The 13724-nt window shown below is 46.9% G+C and overlaps 1 protein-coding gene, 1 long non-coding RNA gene and 5 other non-coding genes across 8 annotated transcripts; 3 read left to right on the top strand and 4 right to left on the bottom strand.

Moving 5' to 3' along the window:
* Positions 1 to 88: 88 nt before the first annotated feature.
* On the top strand, positions 89 to 5038 carry ATP5PD (ATP synthase peripheral stalk subunit d). 2 transcript variants are annotated; one of them, XM_025927679.2, is made up of 6 exons: positions 89 to 242; positions 2370 to 2500; positions 2775 to 2871; positions 3825 to 3896; positions 4632 to 4694; positions 4839 to 5038. In XM_025927679.2, exons 2-6 carry the CDS (start codon positions 2379 to 2381, stop codon positions 4968 to 4970), a joined length of 486 nt encoding a protein of 161 aa, XP_025783464.1. In that variant the 5' UTR covers positions 89 to 242; positions 2370 to 2378; the 3' UTR covers positions 4971 to 5038. The 2 variants fall into 2 exon arrangements, with proteins under 2 accessions (XP_025783464.1, XP_086544137.1); XM_086688011.1 differs by lacking the exon at positions 89 to 242 and adding an exon at positions 780 to 786.
* Positions 5039 to 8130: 3092 nt separating this feature from the next.
* Positions 8131 to 13292, bottom strand: LOC147574528 (uncharacterized). The gene is made up of 2 exons (XR_015243753.1): positions 12968 to 13292; positions 8131 to 10715 (listed from the first exon to the last, which is right to left on the bottom strand). It is a non-coding gene; the product is annotated as an uncharacterized LOC147574528 (long non-coding RNA).
* Positions 11722 to 11794, bottom strand: TRNAR-CCU (transfer RNA arginine (anticodon CCU)). Its single transcript has one exon. It is a non-coding gene; the product is annotated as a tRNA-Arg (tRNA).
* Positions 12025 to 12097, bottom strand: TRNAR-UCG (transfer RNA arginine (anticodon UCG)). The gene has a single exon. It is a non-coding gene; the product is annotated as a tRNA-Arg (tRNA).
* Positions 12328 to 12400, top strand: TRNAR-UCG (transfer RNA arginine (anticodon UCG)). Its single transcript has one exon. It is a non-coding gene; the product is annotated as a tRNA-Arg (tRNA).
* TRNAR-CCU (transfer RNA arginine (anticodon CCU)) lies at positions 12752 to 12824 on the top strand. The gene has a single exon. It is a non-coding gene; the product is annotated as a tRNA-Arg (tRNA).
* On the bottom strand, positions 13237 to 13309 carry TRNAR-CCU (transfer RNA arginine (anticodon CCU)). The gene has a single exon. It is a non-coding gene; the product is annotated as a tRNA-Arg (tRNA).
* Between the last annotated feature and the right edge of the window lie 415 nt (positions 13310 to 13724).

The raw sequence follows: 13724 nt of genomic DNA, 5'->3' as shown, positions 1-13724 counted from the left end.
GCGGGGGTGGGGCCGGGGGAGAGGGACGGGAGCGCCCCCAACCAGCTCCCGGGGACCCGTGCAGGGGGAGGTGCCGCGCCCGCCCTCGTGGGCGGGACTTCCGGAACCAGCCTCCATTTCTACGGGCTGACCTGCGAAGCAAGGCCCTCCCCTTTGGCGTTGGGATTGGCTCTGGGAAACTTTCCGGTGACCCATTTCCGTTCCTTGTTGCTGTGGACTGTGGGCCGCCGCGGTAGGTGAAGGTGAGTGGGGTTTGGGGCGTTGGGCCCGACTCTGGCGGGCTGCCGTGCCTTGCCTCCTTCAGACCTTGCGCCGACCCTTGTCGCACCCCTGCCGAGGATGCCTGCCCTGCCGTTGTTCCGCTGCCAAAGTGTCCGGGTGTAACTGCAGCCGCCGCTCTGCGCCGCGCTCCCTTCCGCTCCCCTCCCCCTCGCGCGAGGTCGCTGGTGTCGACTTGCCACCTCTGACCGAGGTGCTTCTCCACACCTGATCGGGTTCGGTCCGCCCCCACCAAGGCCGACTTCGGCAGTTCGGTCTGGGGGCTGGGGAAATGTTACCCCGAGATCGTGTTAACTTGTTGAGGGACACTCAGTTTCTTCCTCTTGAGGGTCCTGGCATTCGAGCGTGTGGAGCGTTCAGAGCAAGAGAAAGATCCCATCATTTATGAAGCCTACCTGCACTGGTGCTTGGAAAAGTCTCTGTCAAGGCGCTTATTTCTCTGGCGTCTTTTAAGAGTCACCTGCCCATCACCTCCGCTTATCCTGAGAGGGAAAGAGAAACCAAGAGGCAGGTGTTGGAACAGTTTCTTTTTAAGATCCCGAGGAGGATTTCTTCCACCTTCCTTGTGATCCACCCCGTAGTTTGTAAAGACTTTTGACGTTGTCTTTCTCCTAATGTCTGGCACTGATCTTAAATTTAGTTTGACTATTTTCCCATTTTCTTAGTTAAGGAAAAAAAAATGGCTGTAACTTTGTACCTTCTCTCACGTTCACACATATGGAATACCTGTGTTAAGGTTATTGCTAGAATCCACAGGGCATGTGCTAGTGCTGCAGAGGATAATCAGACCTGAATTAGAAAGTGCAGGTATTACCAATCCGGTAGGGAAGGGGTAGAGAGCCCCTTAAGCTTGTAGGAGACTGTAGGGCAAATTGGTGTGCAAATTTCACTTGGTACTTTTTTTTTAAGTTAAAAAAATTTTTTTCCCATTTATTTTTGAGAGACAGAGAGACAGAGCACAAGTGGGGGAGGGGCAGAGAGAGAATGAGACACAGAATCCAAAGCAGGCTCCAGGCTCTGAGCTGTCAGCAGAGAACCCAACACGGGGCTCAAACTCCACAAACGGTGAGATCATGACCTGACCGAAAGTTGGAACCTCAATCGACTGAGCCACCCAGGTGCCTCTTAATTTTTTTAAATGTTTATTTATTTTTAAGAGAAGACAGAGTGCAAGTTGGGGAGGGGCAGAGAGAGAACGAGAGAGACACAGAATCAGAAGCAGGCTCCAGGTTCTGAGCTGTCAGCACAGAGCCAGAAGCAGGGCTCAAACCCATGAGCTGTGAGATCGTGATCTGAGCTGAAGTAGCACGCTTAACCGACTGAGCCACCCAGGCGCCCCTCACTTGGTACTTTTAACAGCTTTCTGAGATAAGCAGGGCTGGTATTATCCCCATTTTTTCCGGCATAGGGTCTGCTGTATTTAAGCTTTGTTGAAACTTGGGTATGTATCAGGTTCTGTGCACTGGAGAATCAGTGAATAAAACACATTCATTCTGAGTGGAAATGTATTTAAATGATTAACTTTTATGTAATGCATGAGTGTTACTTTAGCAATATTTCCGAAGATAAGAGCAAACGCTAAAGAACTGGGCTTTTAAGGAGGAGTAGGAATTGGGGAATAGAGGGGGACAGTTTCAGGGGAAATAATGTGGTTATATGGCAGGTTGCATGCCTTGAATTTGCAAAGCTAAACTTGTTCCTTGTTTAGTAATCCTGATTCCTTCAGTTGATAAACATACTCACCAAGTGCTCAGAGGATGCTTCTCTATTTCTTACAGATTTGCATGTTTCTAAGGTGCCCTTTGGAGGATTTGCTCTAAGAGTCCTGTTTTGTTTTTTTTTTTTTAACGTTTATTTATTTTCGAGACAGAGAGAGACAGAGCATGAATGGGGGAAGGGCAGAGAGAGAGGGAGACACAGAATCGGAAGCAGGCTCCAGGCTCTGAGCCATCAGCCCAGAGCCCGACGCGGGGCTCGAACTCACGGACTGCGAGATGGTGACCTGAGCCGAAGTCGGACGCTTAACCGACTGAGCCACCCAGGCGCCCCTCTAAGAGTCCTGTTTTGATCTGACCTGTTTTATTTTCCAGGATCTCAAGATGGCTGGGCGAAAACTTGCTCTAAAAGCCATTGACTGGGTAGCTTTTGGGGAGATCATACCCCGAAACCAGAAGGCCATTGCTAACTCCCTGAAATCCTGGAATGAGACTCTCACCTCCAGGTCAGTACCATTCTGAGAGGGACCCTCTTAACTTGCTCCAAATGTGGAAGCAAAACAGTGCTTTGGAATTAAATATGAATTTCTGATGCTCTTCTGGTATAAAGAAATTCATACATTTTGCAAATGAAAGTAGTTTTTGGCATTCCTGGAATCTCTCTCCTAGAGAAAAGTGTGATAAAACTCTAGGCCATAGGAATAAGGAACAGGGAAAGTACTGTGTGGATTTTCTGTTGCTCATAGAAGAATCTTAACTTTTTTTCTTCCATGTGAGCAGGTTGGCAACTCTCCCCGAGAATCCACCTGCTATCGACTGGGCTTACTACAGGGCCAATGTGGCGAAGGCTGGCTTGGTAGATGACTTTGAGAAGAAGGTGAGACTTCAGGCAGCTAAAGCACTGGTCTTGTAATGTGGCTTGTGGGTATGGAGCAGAACAGTAGGTAATTACCTGTGCAGGATGACAGTGTGGAAAGAAGGGTGCTGTTAACAGGTCCCATATTAAGGAAATATAATTTTAATGTTGGGGTAAAAAATAAAACAAGTCCAAAAGGAACCTCAGGAAAAATGGGTGTGGCCAAAGGTCTTGAGGTGGTAGTTTTATATGGTAAACGTGGAGAATTCAGGGTCTATTTATTTGGCAGATTTCTTATCCAAAGAAACAGCCCATACAGCCTTAATCAGGGAGCCAGAGGGCTGTGAAGTTAAATGTTTCCATCCCAACTCTTCCGGAATTATTTTTTAGCCCCTCACCTGTCTCCCTAACACCTTTTCTACCTTTTTTTCCCTTTTCCTGCTCCTTTTTACTGTGTCTTGTGGCTTCTCACCTACGTATCTCCATTTCTGATGTTTACATGTTAAACCTCAGTATCTGGAATTTAGTTGTTTACCCATTTGACAGATGCTTTCCAAAGGCCTACCCTGTGCCAGGTGCAGTGCTCCGTGCTGGGGCTATAGGACTCGGCAGTCTTCTAAGGAGACCATCTCCATCTCCATTATGCAAACGTTCTTCTGCCAGTCAGTCCAGAAAGAGAAATCAGAGTTTCTTCAGACTACAAGGTTCTAGGAGGCCATTTTTGAGGTCATCAAATCCAACCATCCTTTTCAGATGATGACACTGAAGCTCATTGTAATAAAGAATTGTCCAGTTAGCGACAGGACTGAGAACCTTGAGCTCCTGTTTTCAGGCTAATCTTTCTACTACAACACTCTAGATGCATACTGGTTTCCTCTTGGAATGGGGAATGTTTTTATCTATAAGGATCGGTGGTTTTGAGCCCTTTCTTGGACTCCCGGGTATATTAGTAACAACTGTCCCTGTGTTTGTAGTTTAATGCCCTGAAGGTTCCTGTGCCAGAGGATAAATATACTGTCCAGGTGGATGCTGAAGAAAGAGAAGATGTAAGTAGTTGAGACTCTGATTTTAAGATTCTCCTAATTCCTGATGGCTCCGTATTTCTTAGAAGTTAGGTGAAGTAGAGTGAGCTCTAGAAAATGCAAGTAATCTATGGCAATAGTGCTTCAGTAGTTGCCTGGGAATGGGAGGGAGGGGGCTGATACATTTGTTCCTTGTCTCGATTGTGTTGCTGGTTTCATAGGTGGATACATAGGTCACAAGTTACCAAGTGGCATTCTTTAAGTATGTGCATTTTATTGTATGTCAGTCATACCTCAACTAAGCTGTTAAAAACAATTACGGAGTTAGAATCAGGTAGAGAAATTATCCAAGGTAGTAGTCAAATACCTATTTGCTTGAAAGTATGAAAGCCAAATGTGGGAACACCGGTGGCTCCACCAAAGAGAAGTCTGGCTAGTGATCAGACGGCTTGTCCTGACTGTACAGTAAGCAGCCCCTGTGAAATACTGGCATTTTGTAGGTTGTCTAGGTGAGCAAATTGTTGACAACCCTGGTCCTGCTATTATAAGCTGGCTCTCCTGTATGGGCTTCTTTGTGCATTTAGGAAAAGCTGTAGTTTGCTTCCCAAAGCATGCTCCCCTCAGGAGTCGGCACACGCAGGAGTCTGCACAGAATGGGAAGGCAAGAGGGGTGGGCTCTGGGACTTTTCTGTCTTGGGAGCCTCAGAGTCAGGACAGTACAACTTGGTTTCAAAACAGAATGTCTCCCTTCTCTTTAAGGTGAAAAGTTGTGCTGAGTTTTTGTCTCTCTCAAAGGCCAGGATTGTGGAATATGAAAAAGAGGTAAGTGACCCTTGGCTGTTGTTTGTAATAGGTCCTCTCTCTCTCACGGCCACATTCCTTTCACCCAGTGGCAGTAACCTACCTTGGATTCGTTTTTGTATCTCTGTGGCTCTCTTTACCTTCACCCAATTGCCCTCTTTCCAGCTGGAGAAGATGAAGAATATAATTCCATTTGATCAGATGACCATTGAGGACCTGAATGAAGTCTTCCCAGAAACCAAATTAGACAAAAAGAAGTATCCCTACTGGCCTCACAAGCCAATCGAAAATTTATAAACTTGAGTTGGGGAGAAAGCTCTGGCCCTTGTATTATAAATTCTGGACATTAAAAATAATGATACGGTGCTGTGTGTCTGTTCCTTTGCAGTAGAGATAATTATAACTCTGAGGTGCCCTCACTGGAAGTGGTCTTTTTATTAAAATGGAAAGGTGAGCCTACAGGTTTGTGCTGGTCCAGTTATCTCATGGTTAGGATATGTAGGAGCCAGTTAGCCCCCAGAGCTGCTGAAATCTTAACAAGTAACAATAGGAAAAAAAAGAAAAACAAAAAAACCCACAAAAAACAAATAACAGTAGGGCTGATGACAGTGTATTTCACTGGAATGTAATAAGGAAGAAACATCTACTGATCCCTTGAACTTCCTCTTTGATTTCAAACCACTGGTTCCTAAGCAGTGCTCCCTTCTACTTGTCCCTAAGTCAGTCACAAGGACAGATGGTCCACATTGCAGATATAACAGGGTGAGTAGCAAGCAGGGATCTCCTCTGTTTCAGCTCTTCACCATAAATGTGGGATAAAAGGAAATTTTGTTGCAAAGTTAAAATGTAGTACAGCTTTGTGCTTGAACATAGAAAATTATTTTAATTCCATCATTTCATTAAAAAAAACTCCTACTATTGATCCTAGTTAGCAGGACTTCTGAGCAGTGCCAAGAAATACATGTGGTTTAAATTTATTTTATTTTTTTATTTTTGAAGGAGAGGGAGACAGTGTGAGCAGGGGAGGAACAGAAACAGAGGGAGACATAGAATCTGAAGCAGGCCCCAGGCTCTGAGCTGTCAGCACAGCCCAGTGCGGGGCTCAAACTCATGAACCATGAGACCATGACCTGAGCTGAAGTCGGACACTTAACTGACTGAGCCACCCAGGTGTCCCAGGTGGTTTAAGGTGAGGTGCAGAGGCACCTGGGTGGCTCATGATCTCACGGTCTGTGAGTTCGAGCCCCGCATCGGGCTCTGTGCTGACTGCTCAGAGCCTGGAGCCTGCTTCGGATTCTGTGTCTCCCTCTTTCTCTGCCCCTCCCCCGTTCATGCTCTGTCTCTCTCTGTCTCAAAAATAAATAAACATTAAATTTTTTTTTTTTTTTTTTTAAAGTAAGGTGAGGTGCAGGTGTCTGGCTAGCTTAGCCATCAGAGCATGTGACTCTTGATCTCAGGGTCCTGACTTTGAGCCCCACGTTGGGTGTAGAGATTACTTTAAAAAAGAAAGAAAGAAAGAAAGGGGCACCTGGCTGCCTTGGCTGGTTAGGCATCCCACTTCAGTTCAGGTCATGATCTCACAGTTCGTGGGTTCAAGCCCTATGTTGGGTTCTGTGCTGATAGCTCAGAGCCTGAAGCTTCCTCCTGATTCTGTCTTTCTCTGCCCCTCCCCCGCTTGCAGTGTGCTTCTCTCTCTCTCTCTCTCTCTCAAAATAAACAGTTTAAAAAATTAAGAAAAAAAGTAACGTGAGGTGGTAGAAAGCTTTCTATTACCCTTGAAGTCAGAGGACCTCGTATGCCTACCACTTTACTCTTTTGACTGTTTTAATTGCTGGTTTTAGACTACTTATTCACTATCTTAAGACTTGCCTCTTCTCATTCACAAACATCAGGATTATAATGAGAATTAAATGTGAAGTTTCTAGGTAAGCAGCTGTTCTGAGCAGAGGCATCTGACTGGATGAGGCTTAAGCCCTGTAGGGAAAACCTGGAAGAGGAAGGATAGCCTGCACAGACCAACAGTTTTGTGACATTGCTACCAAAGATTGCAGACGGGCTGTACTGGAGAAATGGCAGCAATGGCTGGGAGCGCTTAGAAGGTGACGTGGTCCTAAAGGACATAAACAGGAGAGCCTAGGCACCATCACCCCCGATCGTAGGGGCAGGCACTATGCTGAAGGTAGAAGGTTAAGGGGCAAGGTGTGTTCCACTTAAGAGCTGCTCTCGTGACAGTCTGTGATGTAGCTGTGCCAGAGGCCTTTCATGCACCAAACAGAAATTAGTACCACACGCTTTCCGCTGTGAATCCTTCACTCAACTGGCGCTGAGTCATCCCATTGAATATCGAAGAATTCAGACGAGTGAAAACATGGGGGATCTGAGAAAAAGCCGTTCAGTTTGCTTTTGGACTGCGGTTAGAACTCCCCTTCAAGGAATCTCGATGCCCACTCAGGAAGTTTTGTAACAGGAGTCCCTAGCATTGGGGGGAGACCCTTTGTAAGACTTACTGGAAGAGACACAAGTGAACCGCTGAGAACATGCTCTCCTTCCAAGGCACTTGCATAGTATTGGAGCACTTCTAAATTGTATACCCTCCTGGGTGGTTTGCAGTTTTTGCATTGAGTGGACATTGATTTTACAGAAAAATTAGTCACTAGGGGGGCACCTGGCTGGCTCAGTTTGTGGACTGTGCAACTCTTGATCTTGGGTTGTGAGTTCAAGCCCCACACTGGGTGTAGAGATAACTTAAAATCTTAAAAAAAAAAAAAAATCACTAGTAAAATAGGATTATATCTTTCAAATCAATAGAAAAAAAGAGCAAGAGTTAAAGATAGAAATCAGCAAAAATAGTTGCATCAGGGTGGCTCAGTCTGTTAAGCATCCCAACTCTTGATTTTGGCTCAGGTCATGAACTATGATCTCATGAACCAGGAGATCATGCCCCGCACCTGGCTCTGTGCTGAGAGCAAGGAGCCTGCTTCAGATTCTCTCTGCACCTCCCTCATTCATGTGCATGCTCACTCTCTCTAAAATATTTTACATTAAGAAAAATAAAAAGCATAAATACAGAATCAAACATACTTAGGATAATTATGAGTCAGTAAACACCCCTATTAGGAGGCAAATTTTCACACTGGGTCAACCCAAAATCCAACCACAAGCTGTCCATCCTTAAAAAAAAAAAAAAAAAAAAAGATGTATCAAGGTTCCAAGTCATTATTTAAAAACTGGCATCCTGGGGGTCCCTGGGTGGCTCAGTCAAGCATCTGACTTTGGCTCAGGTCATGATCTCACAGTTTGTGAGTTCAAGCCCCGCATCAGGCTGGCTGCTGTAAGCACAGAGCCTGCTTCGGATCCTCTGTCCGCCCCCCCCCCCCCCCGCCCCTCCTGTGCTCCCGCACTCTCTCTCTCTCAAAAATAAACATTAAAAACAAACAAACAAACAAAAAAACGGCACTGAAGGGGAAAAAATTAAGCATTTATCCTACCTTTTTAAACAACTGTATTTGGGATAAACTAATAGACAATGAGAGAAAGTTTTTTACAACATATTTCAGCTAATAAATGGAAAAGATTAGAAAAGTGACTATTCTGTAATCCATAATGAAATAGTTAATTCAGGCAAAGCTCATCAGTGGATGAAACCATTACATGAAAAGTTGAGGAACTTGACCATGATCAGGCTGTCACCTCTTGATGCCAAGGCTATCTTCTATACCTTCTGATCTGTATTAAATACATAGCACTATTTGAAAGTTCTTTTCCCCCCGCCAAACGTTGAACCTGAATTTAATTGAGGCATTGAAACTAACTTCCAATTGAGAAGAAATATCTGGTGCAATCCCAAGCAGGCTCTGCACCGTCAGTGCAGAGCCCAACGGGAGGCTTGATCCCACGAACCGAACCAACTGAACTGTGAGATTGTGACCTAAGCCAAAATCAAGAGTCAGATGCTCAACCAACTGAACCACCCAGGTGCACCAAGAGGAAATATCTAGGATAGAAGAACAAGTTAAATGACACCATGAAGAAGTAAAGATAAACCTAAAATATGAGACATTTGACCTTTGCTTTTCAACAAGTCAGTGGGTAAGGTAAGGACAGCTTACCCAACATCCAAACGTGGTGTATAACCTTATTTGGATCCTGATTTGCACCAATCAAGAGATGAATATTGAAATATGTGAATGTCTACTGTGGATGTTACGATGTCTGGGATTACTTTAAAATATAAGGGGCTCCTGGGTGGCTCAGTTGGTTAAGCATCTGGCTCGGTTCCGGCTTGGGTCACGATCTCAGGGTTCGTGGATTTGAGCCCCAAGTCGGGCTCTGGTGCTGACAGTGGGAAGCCTGCTTGGGATTCTCTCTCTCCCTCTGCCCCTCCCCCGATCATGTGTGTGCTCGCGCTCTCTCTCGAAATAAATAAAAGAGAGAAAAGGAGCTCCTGGCTGGCTTAGGTTGGTAGAGCACCCAACTCTTCGTTTCAGGGTTGTAAGTTCAAGCCCCATGTTGGGTGTAGAGATTTTTAACACCAACAAAACCCCAACACTTTAGGGGGAAAAAGGGATTAATGGAGCAAATGTGAAAACATCCTAATGGCTGATAACTCTAGGGTGGTTCATGCACTATTCTCTGGTTTTGTGTATGTTTGAAAATTTTCATAATACACATTTTTAAAGGATGGGCAAGAATGTAGACATATTACCATCTAGCAAGGTAGAATTCAAGACAAAAACATGAAATGTGTCAAATGTAATTATTAAAGGGAAGAGTAGACATGAAAAATGATTGGAACCTTGATGTGCTGAAAAAAAATATGAAGCATCAAAATATATAAAGCAAGAAGAGTTTTAAAAATTGCTGGACGCATAACATTTGTATAACGTTTGTAAGGATTTTAACACACCTATTTTTGGCATTTGCAAAACAAAGACTATAGCAGACTAATAAAAAGGCTCACTTAATAGCTTATATACTAAATTCTATGTCATACAAACAATAACTGGAAACTGATAATGTTAGACAAGAAAGAACGCTTCAAATTAAAAAAAAAAAAACCTGATCCCAGAGCAAATGTTACATAAAATCAACAATTAATAGCCAAAGTATAAGTTATAATAACAAAACAAGACAAAAATGCAGGCACTTGGAAAGAAACTCCTCGTTTTCATGAATTCCAATGAAAAACCAAGTGATTACAGAGTGTTGGAAGATAAAAATAATGCAAACATTTCATAGAAATGTTCAATCCTAGAGGATTAGAAAGATCTAGAGGATTCTAGAAGATTCTTTGTTGAGTGCTAGCATTATACCTTAGTCATATCTATATTCCCCAGGGCTTAGCACTGTGCTTGGCATTCAGAAGAATCTTCATATGAATTCATAATGAATGAAGGAAAAGAAAAGATGAAATTTGAGCTTTCAGGGATTCACATCTAGCTGAGAGAATATCCTATCACATATAAACCTTGAATAATGGGGCAAAGTAGTCTGTTAGTAAATGGTGACAATCAAGACTTATAGAGCACATATTGTGCTCCAGGCATCATTCTACTCACTTTACATGAATATCATCTCATTTACTCCCCACAACAACCCTGTGAGGTGGACAGTGTATCAGCCAAGACATTAAAGAAGTCCCCTGAAGGTGACAGGATTGCCAATGATGCCCTTGCTGTTCTCTACCCGGAGGCCTTCTCTGAGTACTCAACCAAGTGTTCCCCATCACCCCTTTTATTTTGAAACCATCCTATTCATCAGTTTGTTTACTGCCTTCTCTCTCACTGGAATGTAAGCTCCATGGAGTCAGGGTCCTGAGGATGGTTTTAGAAGTGAAGCCTGAAACGGAGCGAAAAAGCAGTGGCTCCAGCGGTACAGTCTAGGGCCAATGATGTTGCAGCCACGTGGAAGGGCCTGGGAGCCAGAGATAGCTTAAAAGTAACATCCACGGAGTGCTTGGCTGGCTCAGTCTGTAGAGGGTGCAACTCTTGATCTCCGAGTTGTGAGTTCGAGCCCCACGTTGGGTGTACAGATTACTTAAATCTCAAAAAAAAAAAAAAAAAAAAAAAAGCATCCTGAAAACTTGGTGACTGGTTTGGAGTAGAGAGGGCATGAAGAATTCTGGATGATCCTGGAGAAAGTAGAGGAAGATTCTGTACTTCTGGAAATTTGTTGTTTCTTTTGGAAAAGTACAAGGAACGGTGGTTTTTAAACTTTTTGGGGTAAAGAGTTAGGAAAATCTAATGAACACTACAGCCGCCCCCCACGGGTAGACATGGTATCCTCCAAGTGCACATAATGAGAGAGTCAACCTGGAAAGACCAACCACTGCCCTGTGTGCTCCAAAGTAAAAAAAAAAAAAAAAAAAAAAGACAAAAGACAAAATCTGGCCAATAATAGTTTTTTTTTTTTAATTAAGCATTTTACTAAAGGATCATATACATAGGAAAGTGCGGAGATCATAAACGTACCTCTCTCCGCCAGCCCCTTTTCAAGCACTCCAGTGCCACCTTTTTCCTGAGGGCCTGGGCTGATAGCAGAGGCTGCACTGTCGTCGCCTTGTGCACTGCGCGTGCACGCCTGTGCTTCCGCGCACCCCTCCTCGTCCCAGCCCGGGCAGTGGGCAGGTGTGCCGTTTCAACAGCGTTGAGGGCGCGGGAATGGGCAGCACCCCCACCCTGCAAGCCCCCACCCCCCGGCTCCGGCGGGAGGTTTGAGGGGCAGGGGGCTGCCTTTTGCGCTGCTTGTAACTTTCCTGTGACGGACTCACACGCACGTGGATCTGTAGCCTGCGCAGCACTTTCACGAGGTGTATATGGATACCAACCGCGGCAACAAGGAAGTGGGCTGTGTTCGCTCTCACATGGATTTATCTTTCAAAGTGCAGTTGGATTTGATCAAAACAAAAGGCACATTACGTGCAACCGAGGCATCCACACACTCCAAAAAAAAAAAAAAAGTGCTATTACAAAGAGAAAATTGTGCCCCCCTGATACTTGTTTTCATCGGACTCATGACAGGAAAACGCACTTGCGCAAGTAAACCTTGCCACCCCAGATGGGACTCGAACCCACAATCCCTGGCTTAGGAGGCCAGTGCCTTATCCATTAGGCCACTGGGGCTTCACGTAAGCGGCGCCCGATCACATGCCTCTTGAACTGTGACGCCGTGTGGCTGCGTAATGACGTCAGGGCCGGAAGCTCTCCGGTACAAAACTCGTATCGCAAGGGAACCCTCATGCTCAGCCTAGGAGAGGGGGGCTGCGGTCAGGACCGGGTACCGAGGCCCGACTGTGTCTAAAACGAGGGTAGGCCCTGGGATTTAGTTGCGGTACGGATGGATTAAAACGTTTCGACCACGAAGGGACTCGAACCCTCAATCTTCTGATCCGAAGTCAGACGCCTTATCCATTAGGCCACGCGGTCCCCTCACATACTCGGCCCTGCCGGATACCTATTTAGTAATCTACAGCTGCACTATCACTGTCTACCAATGTCGCTAATTGCAGGGAGGGACCGCACCCGACTCCGACCCCGGCACACCTGTGGCACACTTGGGGGTCGGGAGCACGCGGTCCTCTCCTGCCCACGTCCAGGGGCCTCCACCTCCGAAGGGGCTGCACCTGGCCCGCGCACTGTGGCGCCCCGGGCGTCGCGGCCGCGTGGCCTAACGGATAAGGCGTCTGACTTCGGATCAGAAGATTGAGGGTTCAAGTCCCTTCGTGGTCGGCCTCTTTTTGGACCGAAGGGCAAGGCTCATGTCCTTCGGTGGCGCGGGCCATAGCAGCCTCTCTCGGCCTCGTTTGTGGGTTCGTTCGGTCTCCCTCTTCATCCCCTCCCGGGTCCCTGAGGCAGCTCGGCACGCGCCTTCCGGGAAGCCCGGTCCTCTCCGTGGAACTGCGCGCCGCCAGAGCCTGGTAGTCCCCGCGGAGCACGGCCCCGTCGCCTCGCCTCGGACTCTAGCTTTTTTGCTGGGGGCTGGTGACTACTCGGGTCCCCCGGGTTGCGCCGCGGGGGAGTTGGGGGGGGGGTGCGCGACTGCGCGTTACCACGGACCACGTGGGCGTCGCGTGTTGTCGCGCCCCAGTGGCCTAATGGATAAGGCACTGGCCTCCTAAGCCAGGGATTGTGGGTTCGAGTCCCACCTGGGGTGGTCTGTGCAGCCTCTCCCCCGCGGGAACTTTTGGCGCCGGGAACGCGTGTGGCTCCGCGCACCCCGGCCTCCCTCCACGTCGACAACCGGGTCCCCAGGGGCTCCACGCGCCTCGGCCCTGAGCTCCCCGGAGCCGGGCTCACCTTCTCCTGCCACGCAGTTTTCCAGGGCTGGGATCCGGGGGTCGGAGTGGCCTGTGTCGCCACGCTCCGTCAACCCCTCGCCCTCCTCAGAAACACTGTACACCCCCTTTAAGCCTCCAAGCCAAATGCGCCTCCATACCGTCCTCCCGTGGGCTGTACAAAAGTTGCGGGGTGGTCTTCTCCAGGCTTTTTCATGCGTCCGTGCCGCGGGGGCGTGGATTCCAGGGTGCGTAAAGCACGAGGCGCCGAGAGAGCCAAAAAGGTGCCCTTACCCCAGGTGGGACTCGAACCCACAATCCCTGGCTTAGGAGGCCAGTGCCTTATCCATTAGGCCACTGGGGCCTGCGGCTTGGGCCTTCGCCATTCCGTCCCCTAGACGCGATTGGCTGGGAGTCAGCGGCGCCCGGGTGCGTGGAGCCTGCCGTCCCAGCCTTCGTGTCTCCCTCTGCAGAACGGACGAAAAACTCAGGAATGTCAGGAAAATGTAGTGTAGGGAAGTGACCGAGCACAGAACAGCGTCCATCACAAATACCGGTACCTAAACACGGGATCTTCACCATCACCAGGCAATGCACAACCAGGAGGAACAAATCTGTCCGGTCATAAATATATATCATACATAGCAAGTCATATATAAAGCCAAATAGAATGTTCAGCCTATAATTTTCTTTCTTTAAAACTCTTGTACAAAAAGTAATACAAATAAGGAATGAGCTCATTTTTAAACGTTACACACGGTTTAGAATCCACTATTAAA

Source organism: Puma concolor, chromosome E1, assembly GCF_028749965.1.
Source record: "Puma concolor isolate L17-30 chromosome E1, mPumCon1.1.hap2, whole genome shotgun sequence".
Lineage (NCBI taxonomy): Eukaryota > Metazoa > Chordata > Mammalia > Carnivora > Felidae > Puma > Puma concolor.
The sequence above is the reverse complement of the archived record's forward strand: the minus strand, read 5'-3'. Positions and strand labels throughout refer to the sequence as shown.

Coding starts and splice junctions, on each gene's coding strand:
- ATP5PD (XM_025927679.2), top strand. CDS start 2,379: ATGGCTGGGCGAAAACTTGCTCTAAAAGCCATTGACTGGGTAGCTTTT. Junction 3,897..4,631: donor ATGCTGAAGAAAGAGAAGAT/GTAAGTAGTTGA, acceptor CTTCTCTTTAAG/GTGAAAAGTTGTGCTGAGTT. Junction 4,695..4,838: donor TTGTGGAATATGAAAAAGAG/GTAAGTGACCCT, acceptor CCCTCTTTCCAG/CTGGAGAAGATGAAGAATAT.